At 35.1% G+C, this 23,050-nt stretch overlaps 1 protein-coding gene across 2 annotated transcripts in view; it reads left to right on the forward strand.

The window, feature by feature from the left end:
* The window catches only part of Erich3 (glutamate rich 3), a 121,387-nt gene that overhangs the window by 69,919 nt on the left and 28,418 nt on the right, over window positions 1-23,050 (forward strand). For both annotated transcript variants that reach the window (XM_047533588.1, XM_047533661.1), the window contains 2 exons: window positions 4,425-4,702; window positions 15,012-15,245. In XM_047533588.1, coding sequence (XP_047389544.1) covers window positions 4,425-4,702; window positions 15,012-15,245 — 512 coding nt within the window. The remainder of the gene's footprint in view (window positions 1-4,424; window positions 4,703-15,011; window positions 15,246-23,050) is intronic.

Here is a 23,050-nt window from a genome sequence, read left to right on the forward strand (position 1 = left end):
GGGAAAAATAAACCCAGGGGAGTGGGGAGAATGTTGGAAATTTTATTTCAGGAAAGAGATATTGGTGGAAGGAGTTTGAAGTGATTGGATTATATTTTGAAAATAGAGCTTACAGGTTGTACTCATGGTTAGATGCAGGACATGACTTAAAGAGTAGAGTCAAAGTTGACTCAAAAGTTTTTGGCCTAAATATTTAGAAAGATATCCTGTTAACATGTACTTAAGATAGGAGTGTGAAAGAAGCTGATTTGGAGGGTGGAGTGAAGGGGTTTTTGTTTTGGACACAGTAAGTGTGAGACATCTGAGATAATGCAAGTTACAGGGTTCAGTAGGCAGGTGGATATATGAATCTGGGCTCAGATAAGGGGTCTCAGCTTGAGATCTAAATTTGAGGAAGATTTGTATGTTGATGGCATGGCCCTGAAATCATGGAATGGAGTGAGATTGCTTAAGAAATTATACACAGAGAAAATGTCTGAGAATGAACTGCATATCATACAATTCAGAGGTGAGGGAGATCAAGAGAAACCAGCCTGAGAAGAATAGTCAGTGCTCAGAAAGAGAACTCAGAGAGACTGATATTTTGGAAATGAACAGATGTTTGAAGAAGGGAATGCTTAACGGACTGAAATGTGTGCGCAGGTTAAGTAAACTGAAAACTGGGGATTGGACATTCACATGGTGATGTGCTCACTTTTGGTGATCTTGAGACAAGTTATAGTGAAGTGGTAGGGATGCAGGCTTGATTGGAGTGGGTTTACAGAGTAATTGGGAAGAACTAAGGTCAGAAAGTATAGACAAAGTTTTAAAAGAATTTTCCTTTAAAAATGGTAATTTGGTGGTAGCCAGGTGGGAGAATATAGGGGTCAAAGGAACATTTTGTTTTTTAAGAGGTGATATTATAACATGTCTTTATGCTAATGGATAGGATTGATACTCTAGAGAAGAAAAAATGGATGAAGCATGACATAAAGGGGAAAACTGCTAGAGCTTAGTGCTTAAGTAGACTAGAGAAGATAGGATCTAGGGCTCACACGGAGGTGTAAATCTTAAGAAGAGGAAGGTCATTCTTCTATAGCAACAATAGGAACATTGGCATATAGGGGAGAGAGAAAGGTAAGATGGGGGATTACCTAGGAACAACTAGAAGTTCTCTGCTAGTTGTTTCTACTTTCTAAAACAAGAAATACATTTATTAGCTGAAGTTGAGGAAGCTGAGGAGAGGGAACAGGTGTGGAAAAGCTCATCCTGAGTGGGAAAGTGAGTGGCCTAGAGCAAATCACAGTGCCCAAGTATACTTAGGGCCCAACAGAATTGCCTTCCAGTTAACAATTCATTTAAGCTATCTTCTCATTTTTGGGTGAGTCATTTAACACATTTCTATTTAACTTCCAGGAAAACGAATGAGCTTAGATATGCTCATCCATGTGCATTCTTTGGGAGGTGTACAAATCAAAGCTGTAAATTATTAGCCCTGGGCACTTTCTAAGAGGAATATGTACCACAACCTGACTGATGACATCTGCTGTCCTATTCAACACCTCCTAGCCTCTGTACAATCCTTTCTGTGATTTCAATGCTTGGTCCTGTCTAGCTTCTTTCATTCATCTTTGCAAATACTATCAAAATTATTGTGGCATTAAGGAATAAGGCCTATTACCCTCAACTAAACTGTACAATTCTTTTAGGAATTGTTTCATAAATTCTTCACATTTTTGTTATCTTCCAAACCATTTCTTCCAATGAAACCTGTGAATGCTCAAAGTAGTGTCATTTGATGTCTCCCTGTTGCAGATTAGGTGAAAGTAAACTCAGACTTGTTTAATGGTCCCTGCCTTACCTGAGATGACTTTGGTTATTCCAGAGGCACTAACACCATAGAACTCCAACAAGAGTTGAGAACTACCTGTAAGGAGAACTAGTGTCACTTGTTAAATTGAATATTCTTTTTTTTTTTTTGAGACACCCATTACAATACTTTTAGTTATTTTAAGGAGTATATATTAATTCTCCCATGTTGTTCAAAATGAAATCAGTTTTAATTCATTTAAAAAATGCTGGTTCTAGAAATTTCATAATGAGATAAAGGACGATGTGGTCAAATAAAACCACTGGGAGTTCTATTTCTAAAAATGATTGGGAATTACCTTCTTTAGGTCTTCAGAAAACAAGAAAAGCTTGGAAGTGGTCACTTCCAAAATGTGAAGGTTGTACTACTGTGCTCATCCCTTAATCATGTGAACTATTTGAGAAGAGGCCCAGTAGTTATTTTCAATTGCTAGAGTGAAACTTGGGAGGAAGAGTTGCCTAACCAAGGAGAATGCAGAACGAGCTTCAGTAATCAAAATTGACACCTCAGATATACTCAGAAATCAAATAGGTCATCGTGACAAAGAGAGCACAGATGCTACTTTCTTCGTTCATCCAATTCCCTTTAGCAGATGGGCAATAAAAGTCTGTGCATGCAGTAGAAGGGCATCAAAGCTTTTACATAGTCACAGCACAACTAAAGGTAACAGCCTATCAAAGGCTTGAAGGCGGTGGGCTTGGTGTTGCCATTGATGAGGGAAGAACAGCTTGAACAGAAGGCGATGCTAGTAATCATATTTTGTGAAGAGGCATGACACCTTTATTCCAAGGAAAGCTATGTGCTAAGCATATCATCATTACAGTCAAGAAATATTTATCATGCTTATTATGGGTGAGGTAAGCATTTCTTCTTATCTCATTTTTCTGCAGCCTGGTAGGTTGATTACAAATCCTTTTAGCTTTGTTTTTTTTAATGGAGAGATATTAAAATGTTAAGTGATAGAACTCAGGTCTTGTATTTGCTTACTGAGAGAATTTATTAGGACTAATTCCTGATTATTTCAATACTGAAGATGGCTGAAATTCAGTGAAATCTTCAGTTTAGAAATTGCTATTGGATTTGATTTGGATTGAAGCATTTTCTAGATTTTAATATTATTCCTATTCTTCCTGGGCTGATAAGTCTTGACTGCACTCTGAAGCCCTTTCACCTGCCCACTCCAAGAGACTTAGTTCCCCAGCAGTGTGTGACATGGAGAGAGGGGGCCATGTGAAGTTCTAGAGAAGGAGGAACATTGAAGCTAATGTCTGCCAGACACCTATTCCAAGTTATGGACTGTCTCCAGGCATTAGTGGAAACTTCTCCAAATTGTGTTTGTTTCTGGAGAGAATGGGTACTTTCTCTGGTGGAAGCCCAGCTGTGTGACATTTGTCTGTGTCATTGGTCATCTTAGCAGCTACAACTGTAACAGAACACTATATTGTATGCTCCAGTAGAAGGTGATGAAGTCCAACAGTTTTGAGCAAGAATTCAGCTACATATCTACATATATCCAGCTAACCTACTGGGTGACCTTGAGCAAGTTGTGGAACCCTTTCAGCTTCAGTTTCTTCATTTGTGTCACAGTGACAATTGTTTGTATTGGCTTGTGGGTAATGAATCCCTTAAGATACTATATGTAGAGTGCACAGCAAAGAGCTTGGCACAGAGAGTGTGTTCATCAATTTATCATTATAATAATCATCATTTTTATGAATGTATATATTATTAGTACTGAAATTCTTAATTTTAACTCTGGATACTTAGAAAAAAGAAATGGACAACAATGTATTCACGTCGCTTTTGTTATAACTGAATAAAAATATTTTTATGTCATAATGCACTCAAATCATCTGGGTGGTTCACCATATTTGACTTGGCATGACTTTATGACTTCTACAAATTGTTGCTGTTTTTAAGGAATGAAATATTATTGCTAGCAAAAATCACTGGAAGATTGCAGTACAGGCTTCAAAAGGCCACTCAGAAACAATAATGGCAGCTCTATTAGAATAAGTGTGCAGACTCCTGAGTTATTTATTTAGAAGGCACAATGACACGTGACTATGTATGTTTCTTAAAAACATTCATCATACTTAATTTACAGTCAACTGTATGCCTTTTGTTCTTGTATGGGTGGGATAATAAACTATCAAAGACTGAATGCTATCTTTATTCTGATTATTTTTATCTCAACTTCCCTATTTATAAACTTAAATGTTCCATTATTACATAAGTGTCAATTAGACTTCAATTATCTATTATATATTAGTATCTACTTATGACTTTTATAAGATAAAAATATACTTCATGGTACAAATTTTAGTTTGACACTATAGTTCTTGGTTGATAAATTATTTATTTTGTGGGTGAGGTTGTTAAGAATTTGTATTAATTTATAAGATTTTAGTGTAAATCATTTATTTATACTAAATAAATAAACCTGTGTGTTCAGTAGTAAAATATTTCTCATACCATTTCTTACTACAATAAGCAATAAGCAATTTAAAAAGCTTTGAGTTTTCACTGTGCTAAATAGAAGCTAATAAACACTTTGTGCTAATATTTTTCATAGGTGCATTATTGCAATGGGTCTTGACAAAAAAACATCTTCAATGAAACCTAGGAAAGAGAAGAGCACTGAGAAAAGAGAAGAACTGAGGAAGGATAGGGAGACTGTGATACTAAGAAGAAATGAGATGGAGGGGAACAAAACTCTCTCAACCACTTGTTCAGTTCAAGAAATAAATATAGGAGTCAGAGAAGTGAGAACTGCTATGGAAGAAATGGAACTTAAAGGAAAACGAAAACAAGATGATTGGGAAGATAACCAAGAAAATACTTTTAAATATGGTAATAAATTGTCATAGGACTGTTTTATTGTTGCTGCTATTATTTTATTTAAATCTTTAAAATTTTATCAAATTTTAAAAAAATATGCATTAAATGTTGGTACTCAGTAGAGGTCTTTAGGCAGCTCTGTGTCCTGTAAAGAATCCCCATACTGCTTCCCCTGCTGTTTTGTATGGAGTCCTGTGTCACCTACCCTGAAGGAGTGTGCACAGAGCCCAAGGTTTGAAGGTGCCTGTTGTGGAGATGAGGGAGAAGAGGAGGAGCTTCTGGCTGTGGGATCCAGAGGCTCCATTGACTTCTGCACAGCCCATTTTAACCAAGTAGAGTTTTACTTATTTCTTTAGGTTTTGAATGTTCTTTCTCTAGTGGAAATGAATAGTTTTGTGTCAGGTGAGTACAATCTATATGATTATATGCTGATGAGTATTCCATCACTAAAAGCAGTTGTCATAGGCTTATGGTCCTGAAGTCTGTCTGCTTTTTTTTTTTTCCTTGTTTTTCTTTTTGCTTCTCTTCCCACCCTCCCCTGCCCCATCTCTCTCTCTCTCTCTCTCTCTCTCTCTCTCTCTCTGTCATTCATATTTATGTATATTTGGATGTTGCATTAGTCAGCTTTCCCTCGCTGTAATCAAAATATTTTTACCAAAATCAAACAAACAAAGCAAAAGAAAACAAAAAGAGTAAGAAAAATTTGTTTGGAGATGACAGTTTCAGAGGTTCAGTTCATAGTCAACCAATACCATTGCTCTGGGTCTTATGTGAGGTGGAAATCATGGTAGAAGGGTTTGGTTAAGGAAAGCTATTCAGTTCATAGCAACCAGGAAGTAGAGAGAGAGAAAGGGAGAGAGAAAGAGAGAGAGAGAGAGAGAGAGAGAGAGAGAGAGAGAGAGAGAGAGAGCAAGGAGTCAGGAATAAGACATTATCCCCAAGGGCGTGTACCCAGTGACCTACTTCCTCCACTCATGACTCACCTGCCTACAGTTATTGCCCAATAGTCCATTCAAATTATGAACCCATCAAATGGATTCATCCACTGATGAGGTTACAGCCCCATGACTAATCATTACCTAAAAGCCCACGTCTGAACCTTGCTGTGTTGGGGACAATGCTTTCAACACATGAACTTCTTGCGGAACATTAAAGATCCAAATTATAATATATGTGGTAGGTACAACTATTCCCTGTATTTTGCAGGCTGAAAACTGAGGCTCAGACACCAGTGAGAAAGTAGAAGTAAGACTCATTAGAGATTTGTCCAGTTCTAATGCTTAGAAATTCAACCTGCACAATCTTCTTTCTATTCTGTAAAATCTCTCCCAGATTCCAGATGGTTGTGGGTGATGTGTCTAAAGAATCAGAATGGGAGTGTTTGAATCTCCCTTTTATACCCTGGAGACAAACCCTAGATTAGAGGAACAATGATTATAGGTTGGGTTGGCTTGTGGAAAGGCTGGCATCCCAGGTATTTTCTTCCTTATCTGATTTTGTTGCTGCCCAAGGGTTCAGAAATATGTGAAAATAACTATAGACCTGTTTTAGCACTGGACTTCATGTTTGCTTATTACTGAAATAATGTGCCCATCCTAAAAGAGTTTTCACTCATAATATTTTTACCTAGTTCACCTTCATCCACAATCCTGTCTAATTTTTATCCTTATCTTGGACTGAGAATTTAAAATATTGGTAGCAACAGCAATTGCAAAGACATTAATTGATGAGGATGTGTTTTCACTTGTTCAACTTTAGTGGCATGGAGGTTTATTAAAGCCATGTTGGAGAGAAAAGCAGCTTTCAATTTCTTGGTTCTTTTTCTTAAACCAATATGGTTAGAACTATGAGACGTATACTTTATGCCTAAGATAGAGCTTTTCCCAAGGTCCTTCTTCTGGGTTGGCTAGTTAATGGAGTTTAAATAGACATTAAAAAAAAAAAAAAAAAAAAAAAACTGGGTTGTGGTTCCAAAGATCAGCTGCCGATGTAGGTAGGGGCTGAGGAAGCTGCATTGATGTTGACCTGGTCTTGACTCAGGTCCTCCTTACTTGGAATGGGAAACAACAAGCTAACTAAATTCTCTAAAAGAAGGAAAAGGAGATGGGGGAGCAGAAAAAATTATGAAAAAAAAAAAAAGAAGCACGCCACTAGTCTTTTATATTGAAATCATGTGATGGTAACACAAAGGTGGTTCCTGGCTGATATTTAGACATGATGATAGTAGAGGCAGAAAAAAGCCAGGCAGCCTTGCATTTTTTAAAATTCATTTTTATTGTACACAAATGGGATACATACGGTTTCTTTGTACATGAAGTAAAGACATACCATTTGTGTAGTCATACATTTATATAGGATAATAATGTTTGATTCATTCTGTTATTTTTTCCTTCCCACCCACCCCTCCCACCCCTCTTTTCCCTCTATATAGTCCCTATTTCCTCCATTCTTACCTCCCTCCCACCCCCTACTACGTGTCATCATCCACTTATCAGCGAGATCATTCATCCTTTGGTTTGTTGAAGATTGGCTTATCTCACTTAGCATGATATTCTCCAATTTCATCCATTTGCCTGCAAATGCCATAATGTTATTATTCTTTATGGCTGAGTAATATTCCATTGTATATATATAATCACAGTTTCATTATCCATTCATCAATTGAAGGGCATCTAGGTTGATTCCATAATCTGGCCATTGTGAATTGAGGAGCTATGAACTTTGTTGTGGCTGTATCTCTGTAGTATGCTGATTTTAAGTCCTTTGGGTATAGGCCAAGGAGTGGGATAGCTGGGTCAAATGGTGGTTCCATTCCAGGATTTCTAAGGAATCTCAAAACTACTTTCCAGAGTGACTGCACCAATTTGCAACCCCACCAGCAATGTATGAGTGTATCTTTTTCCCCATATCCTCACTAACACCTATTGTTGATTGTATTCTTGATAATCACCATTCTAATTGGGGTGAGATGGAATCTTAGGGTAGTATTGATTTGCATTTCTCTTATTACTGAAGATGTTGAACATTTTTTCAAATATCTGTCAATTGCTTGTACATCTTCTTCTGTGAAGTGTCTGTTCATTTCCTTAACCCATTTGTTGATTGGGTTATTTGTATTCTTGGTGTAAAGTTTTTTGAGTTCTTTATATATTCTGGAAATTAGTGCTCTATCTGAAGTATGAGTGGCAAAGATTTTCTCTCACTCTGTACGTTTTCTCTTCACATTGCTGATAGTTTCCTTTGCTGAGAGAAAGCTTTTTAGTTTGAATCTTTTCTGGTTATTGATTCTTGATTTTATTTCTTGTGCTATGGGAGTCCTGTTAAGGAAGTCTGATCCTACGCCGACATGTTGAAGATTTGGACCTGCTTTTTCTTCTATAAGATGAAGGGTCACTGGTCTGATTTCAAGGTCCTTGATCCATTGTGAGTTAATTTTTGTGCAGGGTGAGAGATAGGGGCTTAGTTTCATTCTGTTGCATATGGATTTCCAGTTTTCCCAGCACCATTTGTTGAAGAGAGGCTATCTTTTCTCCATTGCATATTTCTGGCACCTTTGTCTAGTATGAGAAAATTGTATTTATTTGGGTTTGTGTCCATGTCCTCTATTCTGTACCATTGATCTACCTGTCTATTTTGGTGCCAATACCATGCTGTTTTTGTTACCATTGCTTTGTAGTATAGTTGAAGGTCTGGAATTGGGATACCCCCTGCTTCACTCTTCCTGCTAAGGATTGTTTTAGCTATTCTGGGTTTCTTATTCTTCCAGCTGAATTTCATGATTGCTTGCTCTATTTCTGTGAGGTACATCATTGGGATTTTAATTGGAATTGCATTGAATCTGTATAGCACTTTTGGTAGTATGACCATTTTGATAATATTAGTTCTGCCTATCCAAGAACATGGGAGATCTTTCCATCTTCTAAGGTTTTCTTTAATTTCTTTCTTCAGTGTTCTGTTTAGTTCTCATTGTAGAGGTCTTTCACCTCTTTTGAGATTGATTCCCAAGTATTTTATTTTTTTTTTGAAGCTATTGTGAATGGGGTAGTTTTCCTAACTTCTCTTTCTGAAGATTCATCACTTATGTATAAAAATGCATTAGATTTATGAGCATTGATCTTATATCCTGCTACTTTACTGAATTCACTTATGATTTCTAAAAGTTTTCTGGCGGAATTTCCTATTTCCTCTAAATATATAATCATGTCATCAGCAAATAGGGATAGTTTGAATTCTTCTTTTCCTACTCATATCCCTTTAATTTCCTTGTTCTGTCTAATTGCTTGGCTAGAGTCTCAAGGACGATGTTGAATAGAAGTGATGTAAGAGGGCATCCCTGCCTCATTCCAGTTTTTAGGGGGAATGCTTTCAGTTTTTCATAATTTAGAATGATATTGGCCATGGATTTAGCATAGATGGCCTTTACAATGTTAAGGAATGTTCCCACTATCCTTATTTTTTCTAGTGTTTTGAGCATGAAGGAATGCTGTATTTTCTCAAATGCTTTTTCTGCATCTATTGAAATAATCATATGATTCTTGATTTAAGTCTGTTAATATGGTGAAGTACATTTATTGATTTCCAGATGTTGAACCAATCGTGCATCCCTGGGATAAAACCCGCTTGATCGTGGTGCACTATCTTTTTGATATATTTTTGTATGCGATTTCTAAGATTTTGTTGAGAATTTTTGCATCAATGTTCATTAAGGATATTGGTCTGAAATTTTCTTTCCTCGATGTGTCTCTGTCTGGTTTAGGTATCAGGGTGATATTGGCTTCATAGAATGAGTTTGGGAAGTTCCCTACTCTTCTATTTCATGAAATATTTTGAGAAGTATTGGAGTGAGCTCTTCTTTAAAGGTTTTGTAGAGTTTGGCTGAGAACCCATCTGGTCCCAGACTTTTCTTTGTTGGTAGGCTTTTGATGACTTCTTCTATTTCATTACTTGAAATTGATCTATTTAAATTGTGTATGACCTCCTCGTTCAGTTTAGGCAATTCATATGTCTCTAGAAACCTGTTGATGTCTTCAAGATTTCCTATTTTGTTGGAGTATAGATTTTCAAAATAGCTTCTAATTATGTTTTGTATTTCAATCGTGTCTGTTATGATTTTCCTTGTTCATTTAGAATTTTAGTATAATTTGGATTTTCTTTCTCCTTCTCTTTGTTAGTGTGGCTAATGGTTCATCAATTTTATTTATTTTTTCAAAGAACCAACTATTTATTTTGTCAATTTTTTTTATTGTTTCTTTTGTTTCAATTTTGTTGATTTCAGCTCTGATTTTAGCTATTTCCTGTCTTCTACTACTTTTGGTGTTGCTCTGTTCTTCTTTTTCTACGATTTTGAGCTGTAATGATAGGTTATTTATTTGTTGATTTTTTCTTCTTTTATTGAATGCACTCCATGAAATAAATTTTCCTCTAAGTACCACTTTCATAGTGTCCCAGAGATTTTGATATGATGTTTCTTTGTTCTCATTTACCTCTAAGAATTTTTTTATTTCTCTCTCGATGTCTTCTATTGTCCATTCATCTTACAATAGAGTATTATTTAATCTCCAGGTGCTGGAGTAGTTTCTGTTTTTTTACTCTGTCATTTATTTCTAATTTCAATCCATTATGATCTGATAGAATGCAAGGTAGTATGTCTATCTTCTTGTACTTGCTAACATTAGCTTTGTGGTATAAAATATGGTCTATTTTAGAGAAGGATTCATGTCCTGCTGAGAAGAAAGTGTATTTGCTCTTTGTTGGATGGTATACTCTATATACGTCCATCGATTTTTGGAATTGAGAAGGATTTGTTTGACGTATATAGATGAGCCAATGTTTGGGGCATAGATATTTATGATTGTTATGTCTTGCTGACTTATGCTTCCCTTAAGCAGTATGTAATGTCCTTCTTTATCCCTTCTGACTAACTTTGACTTGAAGTCCACATTATCTGATATAAGGATGGTACTCCCGCTTTTTTGCTGTGTCTATTTGCATGGTTTGTTTTTTCCCATCCTTTCACCTTTAGTCTGTGGGTATCTCTTTCTATGAGATAAGTCTCTTGCAGGCGGCATATTGTTGGATTTTTCTTTTTAATCCAATCTGCCAGTCTATGTCTTTTGATAGATGAGTTCAGGCCATTAACATTCAGGGTTATTATTGAGATATGATTTATATTCCCAGTCATTTGGCTCTTTTTTTTTTTTTTTTTGACACGACTTGGTTTCTCCTTTATTTGGCTGGCTGTTCCTTTAGGATAGTTCCTCCCTTTGCTTTTTTACATCGTTGTTTTTCATCTCTTCCTCTTGGAATATTTTGCTGAGAATGTTCTGTAATGCCGGCTTTCTTTTTGTAAATTCTTTTAGCTTTTGTTTATCATGGAAGGATTAAATCTGAAGGTAAGTTTTGCTGGGTATAAAATTCTTTTCTTTCAGAGCTTGAAAAATGTTGTTCTAGGCCCTTCTAGTTTTTAGGGTCTGGATTGAAAAATCTGCTGATATCAGTATTGGTTTCCCCCTGAATGTAATTTGATTCTTTTTTCTCGCAGCCTTTAAAATTCTGTCTTTATTTTGTATGTTAGGTATTTTCATTATAATATGCCTTGGTGTGGGTCTATTGTAATTTTGTGTATTTGGAATCCTATAAGCCTCTTGTACTTGATTTTCCTTTTCATTCTTCAGATTTGGGAAATTTTCTGATATTATTTCATTGATTAGACTGTCCATTCCTTTGGTTTGTTTCTCTAAGCCTTCCTCAATCCCAATAATTCTTAAATTTGACACCTTTTCATGATATCCCATACTTCTTATAGATTCTGTTCATGATTTCTTACCAACTTCTCTGTTTGGTCAACTTTGTTTTCAAGATTAAATATTTTGTCTTCAATATCTGAGGTTCTGTCTTCCAGGTATTCTATCCTATTGGTTATGCTTTCTATGGAGTTTTTAATCTGGTTTATTGTTTCCTTCATTTCAAGAATTTCTGTTTTTTTTTTGTTTTCAATATATCTCTTTATTGACATGATCTCTTGTTTCCTGTATTTGCTCTTTTAACAGTCGATTGGTGCGATCATTCAATGCCTGCATTTGCTGTTTCATCTCATCATTTGCTTCCCTGATTTTTTTAATTATGTACATTCTGAACTCCCTTTCTGACATTTCTTCTTCCATGCTGTCATTGGATTTTATTGATGTAGCATCTAGGTTTGTTTGGGACATTTTCTTCCTTGTTTTCTCATATTGGTCAGGTATCATTGGAATGCTGAGATATTGCAGATTTCTTCTGTTGACTTATAGTGTCCCTATAGATTTCCAATAACTCACCTCCTGACCTTCAGTAGCCTGAAGTCTTGGAGGAACTTGATAATGCAGTGTTCCACAAGAAAGCTGCCCCTCTAGGGGTGGTGACCTTCAGGTGGGTTATATTCCCTGCTGCTGGGCAAAGGCGCCTTCACTTGTTGACTGATGGTCAGCCAAAGGGGAACTAGAGTGAGGACTGAGGCAAGGCTTGTTTGGGCCTATGTCTCTGGTTCTACCGCCCTTGTGGAAAAGCCTCGCCTGGCAGGGAAGAATCACCTGGTGGGGACGTCTCGCTGGTCAGCTCTCTTCCTAGAAAGAAGTTCCCCTCGATCCAGAACTACTACCTGGGCTGGGCAGCCCTCCTCTGCAACGTTCCCAGGGGCCCGGACCTACCTCCTGGGCCCCAGAGCCTCGCCCTGCGTTGAAGCATCTCCCAGCCTTGCATTTTATATCTTGAAAGAAAACACAGAAGCTTCTGCAAAATAGGACATGGGAACCAATCTTATGATTTACTACATGTTCCTTCGATGTTATGCTCTGTTTTAATAATATAACTCTAATTGTGTTCTAATTATGGACACTTGTACTGTTCCTCTAAAGTATACTGCTGTCCAGGGAGTACATTTTGCATATGATTTCTCTTGTCCTGTGATCCATTCCCTCCACTACAGAGTCACAACCCCTGTTACTACTAGTCCCTGATATTTATTAGGCACCTTCAGTTCATGGCACTGTGTAAAGGATTATTACTTTAAATTCTATCATAGCATTTTCCTAACCACGTTATAGGTGAAGAAATTAAAGCTTAAAGATGTCAAACAAATTGTTTAAGATCACGTAACTATGAAATGTGTAAACTGAGTGTTTGATATATGACTGCCTGAACTCCAAACCCCTCATATTTACTATGTAATGTGATGGATGAAATTGCAGCAGCCACTGATGTTCTGTCTGGCCCTCTGCTTATCTTATAGTCAGGACAAACATCTGTAACATGATATATGTAAGTATTCTACCATTAAGCTTAATTCTTCCTCTTATGAAATCTTCTGCAGTCCCTAAAAATGACCAACTGCCCTTCTTTGATTTCATTCCATCCCCACGCATCTGGGGGAGGTATGTTCTAAGATGTTCTGCAGATGCCTGAAACCATGGATAGTTCTAAACCCTACCTATATTTTTTTTCTAAAATTAATAAAACTTAAGTTATAAATTAGGTACAGTGATTAAATTAATAGTAAAATAGAAGAGTTATGAGCATATACTCTATTCAATTACTTAAAACAGTAATTGTTTAACTTCTGGAATTTTCTATATAATATTTTCATGCTGCAGTTGATCACAGGTGACTGAAACCACAGAAAATGAAATCTCAGATAAGAGGGAGGGACTACTGTGCTCAGCATAACTTCACATAATTGATCATGAGTTCTATATAAAAATCCACAGTAATTGAGCCCAGTAGTATTGAAACATTACTGAGGACTCTGTATAAAAACTACTACAAAATAAATGCACTATCTCTTTTGTGTTTACTTTTATTGCCTCATCAAAAATTGAAGGTACCTTAATGGCCGCATTTTCTTATTGTAGAGTCTTTATCTTGCAGTTCTATCCTTATCTGCATAGAACATTCTCAATGAAGGCTTATTGATTGATAGTTACCTGGGCCAAGAGATGACTCCTCTTTAACTTGGTCAGCAATTTCTGAATCAAAATATTATTTGTTTTATTAGTATTTAATGTTTGTGTCATGAAATATGAATCAAATTCTTCATCTTCTTGCTTATTTTATAATTTTCTTTTATTGATTTTCACATTTCTTGTGTAGATGTATTAAATCTTTTTCATGAAAATATTTTTGTGATTCTCTTTTTTTGCTTTTTTCATTATAGTTTTTTATTTCATTTTGCCTCTTATATCTCCCACATTTATTCTCCACATTAACAGAGCTTTCTTTATATGCACAGGGCATCCATTTCTAAATTAAATTTATTTTATTGCAGCAGGGTGGACAGCTCTCAAGTAAATTACCCAGGAGGCCCCACCACTGGAAGAGAAGCCAGAATATCTAATAACTAAAACTCACAAAATTGGGAAACCTTTATTTTCCCTGTAATTTTTATGTTAAGTATAATTATTTATTTGCTTAATTGGTTCTGCATGAGATCCTTTGCTCTCTCTCTTTGGCATGTTGTCATTTCAAGATTTTTAGTTTTTCGTGAAAGAAAAAGGGGAACAATTAAATATGAAAGGTGAAAAATTATAATCACAAGGGACAGCTGGAGTTTATCTGATATGACAATTTCCTTTTGCTGCTACAGAATTGCAGATTTGTTGCCCCTCTATAGGGAATGAAGCAAATTTGTGACTGTGACAGAAATAGTTTATTTTGTAAGAATTTTTATACTTTGAATGTAACCATCTCATTTATTGTAGCAATGAATAATATATATGATTTCATTCTGACCTAGGTATAGAATCCTTCACAATACTTTTCTTAATGTCCATTTGGTTCTCAAAGAATGCACTATTCATAGTGTTACTTCTCAGAGCTTTGGATTGATTAATTGAAATTTTCCACTTCACTGTTCATTAACTTGATATCCAAATATTTTGAACATTCTTCATATGAAATATGACCTCACTGGGTCTCCAAATTAACTTTCATTATTATAATACTGTTCTCTTCATTTTTAATTTACTTCTCATTTATTGTCTTATCTCAAGTTCTTTTCTTTCCGTTTTGGTCATTGTAGATGATGATGTCCATTTGTAAATGAACTTTTATTAGGTTTCAGTCTTGTCATTTGGGGACTCATTTCTTTTGTGCTCTCGAATATGTAACTGATTACTGTCTTCCATCACTTCCTGTTACTTTTCCATGTTCACTAATTGTGTGAAAAAGAAGTAGCAAAGAAAGGCCCCCAGAAGAGGGGATAATGGAGTCAAAGTTCTCATTAAAGTGAAATAGGTTAAGTGTCAGGGATTCTGTCTTCATTCTCACAGTGAAAATTTTCTTTTTTCAGAATATGAAGAAGATTTTGAAATAGATGAGGAGAAACAAGATGAGAAAGCTAATGAAGAAAGACAGGCTGGTGATCAAATGAATGGAATATCAAAGTCACCCTCAGAGGATGAAAAAGATAATTTAGGCCCTGAGGAGAGTGAAATCTCATCACTGAAGGCACCAGATGCTGATGACAATGTGAAAGATGAGGATGATGGATGCTCCGGGAGTGAATCGGAAGAGGATAAACAAGGCGAGTTGTTTGGCTTATTGTTGGTGTGGGCCGTTCAGTCAGTGTGTTACTGCTTTTCTCTCCTAGATATTTAATAACCTTGCTTTAAGCAGATGTTTAGAGCATGGTTACCTAACCACAGGATGCTGACCAATCAGCCTCTCATATGTATCCAAATTTCAGATGTGTTCCTTAATCCTTTCTCTTTCCTTAGTTTGCTGGAATTTATCAGTAGGTTATTAGGTAAAGCTTGTGATACATCTTCAATTTACTTAGTTACTATATACTTTTAATTGCAAACAATTTCCTTTTATACACACACACACACACACACACACACACACACACACACACAGGTACACGCACCCAGACACCATTTTGTGGCTTTTGGAAAAGACAGGGAGCCCCTACTCAGTAAAAGGAGAAGCTGAAAATTTGTACCTTTGGTTCTTTCTCTCTCTCTCTCTCTCTCTCTCTCTCTCTCTCTTTTTTTTTTTTTTCCTAATTTTTTTCTTTTACTTAACTTACCTTGAACACAGGATTCTGGCATATTAACTTTGTGGAAGAGTTTGTGGCCTTCTTATAATGTTTGACCACAAAATGACTCCAAATGTTCACAGGGAAAGTACAATATTCAGGTAGCAAAAGAAACTCTCATTACCTGAGGCATAATTAAATTTTTAAGACATTTTAAAAGATCTTAATTCACCCAAATTCTGTCCAATACAAGAAAACATACTTTTTCTGCTTTGTCATATAAAAGGATTTGACCAAGGCTCCATGGGTTTCTACTTAATCAAATATCTTTCTTGGTACATCTTGAGCATTTCCCAGCAATAGCAATAAACCTCTCTTATATTTAAGTATGTGTATATTTTTTGTAATTTGCTTCTGGCTAGAGAGCAATCCACATTATAATTATGTATGGAGTTGCTGTCCATTTTTTCCATTATTTTCACCCTTCAAATTTTTTTCCTGCATAAAATCTCATAATTTTGAATTTATGAAACATATTAGGATAATGTGAGTGGGGATTAAGTAATAAAGTAACTACAGAGCAAATATGTAGTTTGCAGTTGGGCTATCTTCAAAAAAGAATTCAAATAAACTTACTCTAAAATTTTATGCACAAATGTGCAAGACATTAATAATGATACTGATAATAATAATAGTAGTAGAAATTATTTAGAGTAAAACAAAAAATAATTTTGCTAGGAAGCAGAGATGGAACCATGACTATGTTTGCAATAAAAATTTGATCCTGTACTTCTGATAACAAGGTAAAAAGTGAAAAAATTCAAAAAATTAGTATGAAGTTAATTATTGGTAAACTTGAAAATTATATTTGCACTCATTTTTATTAACTACTTATGATTAATGGTTAGATACTGAAATATGTTGTATTGGTTTCAATCAGGCCTTCTCTATATAATTTCTCTTAATACCTATATTTTATGTTTCTTAGTTTAGACATGCCTAATATATGTTATTTTCTTAATTTGAATGTTAATTTTTAAGTTAAGTTTATATTCCTATAGGCATAGAGAAAGTTTAAAAAGTCAATGGAAAGAATATATCACCTCAGTCAATAATTTTAAAGCAATCATCCAAGTGATTTGAGCCTGGAAAAGTATTGAAAATGTGTTTGCACAGAAACATATCTTGTTTGTTCAAAACACAAAAGACTCTGAATTTTTATTTCTACAGTAATGGTGGGAGATTTTCAAGTTGTTGGTTTCATGAAGAATCTAACTTTTTGGATATCAGTCATCTGGGAATTAATTTTGAGCTGTGTAATAACCTTGATTTTGGGAATTGAATAGATTTTTCTAAGAGCATATATATATCTCTCTCTCTATATATTTTTTTTAATGTTCAAACAGAGAAGTATATAAGCAGTACTTGAATCTTCCTTGGAGAAAAACATTAATCATTTATACCTGTAATTATTGAATAACTGATAGTGGTAGGTAAACTGTAAGACTGAATAGTGCTTACATATAACTAATTGTCATCTGAAGTTTTGAAAAGCATCCTGTAATTGATAATGTAATAAATCACATAATAGCTACTGTTTATTAAGACTTACTATGTGCTAAGCCCTTTACTAAATATTTTATATGACTTATGTTATTTACCTCAAATAATTTGGAAAAGTACTTTTTATCTCCATTTTACAAATAAATAAACTTGGAAATGGTAAAATTAAATAATTCCAAAAGTTACATAGCCAGAAAATAGTGGAAACAATATGCAAATATTACCCAAGTTCAGAGCCTGCAATTTGGAGAAAACTGTACTTCTTTAAAAACAGAAAATTAAAAGCAATCTCTCCAATAGAAGAATTTTGTTTCCTTAAGCATTTGAGTCCTTTATTTTTTCTACAATTTGTTTTTTTGTCTTATTTTGTTTTTAAAATGAGGAAATAAAAATGAACAGTTTCTCATTTCACCCATATTTGCCTTTCTCCTCCCTAGACTGACTTCTCTGTTTACTCTCAGGCCTTTTGCTTGGTTCTAGCTCATCCCTCTCCTCTGCCATTACTCTGCCCACTTCAGCAGCCTCAACAAAACTCTTTGTTTTATAAAGATCTCTTTAGTAGTTCATTTTACATTCATTGATTTAATCCGTTAAATGTTGCCCTTCAGATTATTTGTACATGTTAATAACACACAAATTATTTACACTAGGAAAACAAGGACTGTGTATTGTTCTTATTATTCCTCACAGAGCTGATATAAATATTAAAAAATAACGCCAATTCTTTGTTTTGGTTAATACCATGATGTCTAGGTACATTTATGCTATATAATTATTAGGGAATTTTATTTTTGAAAAAAATGTATTTAGCAGCATTGTATGGATACAGAATATAGAATGTTTAAATAGGTATGCAGTGAAAGCTCTAAGAACATATAGCCAGTCCACAAAGGTTGGGAAATTTAACGGCCAAAAATTAAATTGGTCAGCTGTTTTCTTTTGTTGGTTCAATATCAATGTCATCAAACTATCCTTTCAAAAGGTCCTTTTGTATCTTGGACCTGTACATTAAAACATTACCATAATTCTGAAATAAAATCTCATTGTTTATTACTCTTTCTTTCCTTCACCTCCATGCTCACTTATTTTCCATCCATTTATTTTGATAATCTGCCTTTGTGTTATTTGAAAATATGCCTTTTAGCCTGTGAAGTATCCGAATTAGAGATTTCATTCAGCAAATAACTAGCATGTATTTAAAATGACGACATGATAGATTCCTCCACTCTGTTGAAAAGCAAGACAGCATTTCATCTTCAAAAGTGTAAGAGGCATATTGTGACCACTAAAACTCAGACACCAGTACATTCGTTTTATTGACATGATTAAGAATCTTGCTGTTAGTATTTGGATGTGTTTCATTTGAACCTGCCTGCACCTGTTCCCAGAGGGCAAACAATTGCCCAGGCTGTCACTCTTGTGACAAGTCGGCCCCATTTAAACTGCCAGCTAACAATTGTGCTGGCCCGCCTTGATGAACACACTGTGCTGAGCAGCCCGTGAGTGATAGAGTGCTGTGGACCGAAGACTGACTAAGAGAGGACTCTGGTTTAGGAATGATGTGTGAGCCTTCCTATCATTTAAAAAGAATGACAGCCTCCTTTCTCTGCATTTGTGTTGGCAACCCCAGGCACTAATTTACCAGTTGAAAATATATTGTCACAGATGAATGTTATAAGGTTGTGAGGAAAGTATCATGTCACTGGGAATATGCTTTTACATTTCCAGGACAGTTTGGATGATAGTGCCTATGAGTAAGAGGTAAGGACTAAGTAGTTCCTTATGAGAGGGATGAGAGAGAGACAGAGACAAATCTTTTCCCAGAATATGAAGAGAGCAAGACTTGAAGCAATTTTTTTTTTTTTTTTTTTTTTTTTTTTTTTACTTTTGGGCTATTTTTCAGTCTCTTAGAAGTCATTTTTATAAATAAATGGCAAGTATTCCTCTCAGTAATCAAAGTAGGAAGTAACAGCTTTAAGGTGAGTACTTAAATGCAACACCATTCCTTGGTTTACACAAAATATTTTCGTATGAATTGTTTCTCTGTGATCTTAGTTCTTCCCTGTTATACAACAATACCTACCTAGACACTCAGGAAACGCTAATGAATGATGGGCTAATGGACTGCATTAATAAACTAAAATATGAAACTTATGCAGCAAAATATGACCCATGATTTGATTATATTCTCACATTTTACTTATTCATTTTAATATTTACAATGTGCAATTAAAGTTAAATGAGGAGGAACTTTTTTCCCCTCTGATGTATCTATGTTTACCTTTAGATAGTCTTCCTTACAAAGTAATGCACATGTTTTTTTCATTGATGAATTGAGAAATTTCAATTCATGATAATTATCTGTATGAGGACATATGTTCTCATAGTTAATTACTACTCTTACTAGAAATTTAATGATTTCTGCCTCCATTTTCATTAAGCACACATTCATTCTACAATATTTATTGAGTATAAAGCATTGTCTATTAGGTATTGTTCTACATAAAGATATTGACTGAATCCCATTATTTGATATGAAATATAAATGGTTTCAGGTACTCATGAGTATAATCAAGACATAACTATTCATATAAGTAGTAGTAAGATATATAAATTCATGTGTCATGGCTCATTTGAAGAAAACAGAAGCATCACTGATGCAGATTTTGCCATAAACTCTTGGACTAAGGAATAAGAAAGTGAGATTGTGGTGAATTTCCACAGAGTACTTCATTACTATTTGTTAAGTAATTGTTTCTTGGGAAATAAAATATATAGTCATACAAATAATATCATGGCCAATGTTATACATGAAACTGGGAAGATTTTAACTGCTATATTTTGCTTTGTATTCATATGGCACACTTTAGAGTGTCTTAAATGTGCTCTGGACTCGAGAGTCAAGGACAAAATGAAGAATAACTACTGGTAGTTGAAAAAGGACAGACTTCTCATGAGTTCTGATCTTGGAGAGAACTATATCCTATTTGTCGTCTTTGATTGGTAACAGTAGAAAGTTAGCTAAAAGGAGAAATAGTGGGTCCATGACAGTCTGAGCTTTCTGTTTCAAGGCAGTTTATCAGGTAGAGGGGTTTGGTTTTATTGCATTGTATTATTTTCAAAGATATGTTTTATAAAACTTTCTGCTTTGTAACTAATAACCATTGAATATTATTTAATCTTTGAATCTCACTTTCTCAGTCTAGAAAGAAAGAAGATAAGGATTACTCCATAGAATTAAATAAGATTCATTTATTATCCTGATCTTTCTTTGCTGAAGGACTGACTCAAAATTGAACCAGAATGTGTGTCAGCCTTTTGTAATAAAATAATACAATTAATAGAAGCTACTGAAGAAGATAGAATAGTGTTTATTTTTTATCATACGAACAACACACAGAGCCAAATAAGATGCTTATTTATAAGTTGTTTACTTCACTGTTTGGTACATAATAAGTGCATGATCATGATCAAGGTTTATTATATTTTTCTTCAATATATGGTAGCTATGACATCACTTTTAATACAATTTACCACTGGAATCACAAGAAATAAATTTATTGGAATATACTACATATATAATAGGAAAAGATTAAAAGTTATAAGGAAATGATTAATTTGATGAGGTTAAAATTTTCCTAAGTAATTTTTACAATGACTTGTAGAGAACAATTAGAATTATCTCTATTTTACAGCCTAGAAAACAGAGGTTTAGAGAAGTTAAGTACCCTAACCAAACTCAAAGCTAGTAGGTAGATGAGTTATGCTAGGGACAGCTAAAGTTTTTGTTACAGAAGAACATATTATTTTATCTCAATTCCGTGTTTTATAAAATAGGATTTTATTCATAATGATGCACACACAAAGAAAGAAATACAGGACTAATTCTCAACAAAGAGTTATCAATGACATGAAAAGGGAAGAAGGATGTGAGGACTGGCTGTGATGAGAAAAAGTCACAGATGCTGCATAGAATGTGGAACAATGGGACCAGACTTGCTGACTTTGGCCAAGGCATCCTGCACTGAGTGCAGACCTTTTCTTTGCCAAACAGTTTCTTTGCAAGAACAGGTTCTTTCAGCATGAGTACAAGGAAAGGAACACTGGAGGGACAAATGGAATTGGGTAGGAGGTAAAGTTGTTAACCAACATGCCTCCAAGACAAGTTTTCCTTCCCAATGAAAGAGAAATTTACGTATATGCCCCCCAATCTCTTCTATATGAAAGCTTTTATATAAAAATCTGTTTCATTCTAAGAGAATAAATAGAAATCATTTTGAAAATCCCGTTCCATGGTCCTGAAGCTTTATGAGCTTTTTTTGTAAGCAAAATCTTACCCCAGTGTCTGTATGGAAAATGAGAGCAAGAAATGAGACTGAAACTGAATTATACCATGAGGTTAGAGAGAGATTTGAAAACTGAAATGAGTTTATATGGGAGGTCAGGTGCCCTCGCCACTTCAAGGCCATTCATTCTCCTGATCTTTCTTTGCTGAAGGACTGACTCAAAATTGAACCAGAATGTGTGTCAGCCTTTTGTAATAAAATAATACAATTAATAGAAGCTACTGAAGAAGATAGAATAGTGTTTATTTTTTATCATACGAACAACACACAGAGCCAAAAGAGGGAGTTGTCATGCCAATATTCTGGTGGTAGACGTATTTTTGGAAGCTCATATTAAGTATCATATTGTGTCCTAACTAACTGCAATTAATGAAGGCCATGGTTTAAATCACTAGTGAACAAGATTTGCTTTTCCTTTTAAAATATAACTATAAAATCCTTACAAGGGGGAGAGCAGGGACCCTAAAGTTTTTGAACTGATACCAATCCAATGGAAAACAATTCTCCTTGATCTGCCATGTTCCCTGCAGAGAGACAGCATATCCAGATTTTGTAAAATGGAAAATAAAGAATAAGTGGTTCAAGTATGAGATTTCTTTGAAGAATAGTGGTCATCTGGTGCTTGTCAAGGTACCAGGAGATAAGAACAAATGGAATTGTGCTTAAGGGGTTCTGTTGCTCAAAGGCTTTTTTCTAGTTTGTTTTTTGCTACTGTGTAGCATCTCTCAAATCTTGGTGGAAACTCTGATATGTCTCTGTGACTATACATAAAATGCTCAGACCTGTCATAGAGAGCTGATGAGGCTGGAGGGACAGGGGAAGAGGATAAAGGTAAAGAAAAAAAATTTTTTTTTTGCTTAAACTCTGTGTTAGCTGCTACAGCCATCTGTGTAGCTGTCGCATAGAAATAAAAGAAATTGAAAAAATGAGTAAAGAGCACAGAGAAAAGAGAAGAGAAAACAAGAAATTTAGGCAGCATTTAAGTGTAGGCTATTTCCTTTAAAAATATTTTCTATAAAAACAATTATAAATCATATCTATTGGTCAACAAAGTAAGTTTGTATTTCTCTGGTTCACAGCAATGTATGCAGTGACTTTTATGCTGTGCATCTTTCTTATAGAGCCTTATAGAGATTGATTCAGTGTATGTGTTATGCTCTTCAAGATTTTTGGGTAGTGTGCAAACCACTCTTGACTACTCTAAGTTTCTAGACTGTGTATTTGTAGCACCACCTTAATGGATGGCTCAAATCTCTTTCTGGCTCTGCATGCTCATCCCTCAGATTTTGCACTCTCTGCCTTCTCCAGAGCACTCCCCTGGGCTAAGGGAGTTGTTTCACCCTCAGGTGCAAAGAGTCTGAAAGTGCCAGGGAATTTATATTCCATTAGGGTGGCCCATAGCCCATATCACACTGGTCCAAAGGTGAAAACTCAGCTCAA

Source organism: Sciurus carolinensis, chromosome 1 (genome assembly GCF_902686445.1).
Source record: "Sciurus carolinensis chromosome 1, mSciCar1.2, whole genome shotgun sequence".
NCBI classification, from domain to species: domain Eukaryota; kingdom Metazoa; phylum Chordata; class Mammalia; order Rodentia; family Sciuridae; genus Sciurus; species Sciurus carolinensis.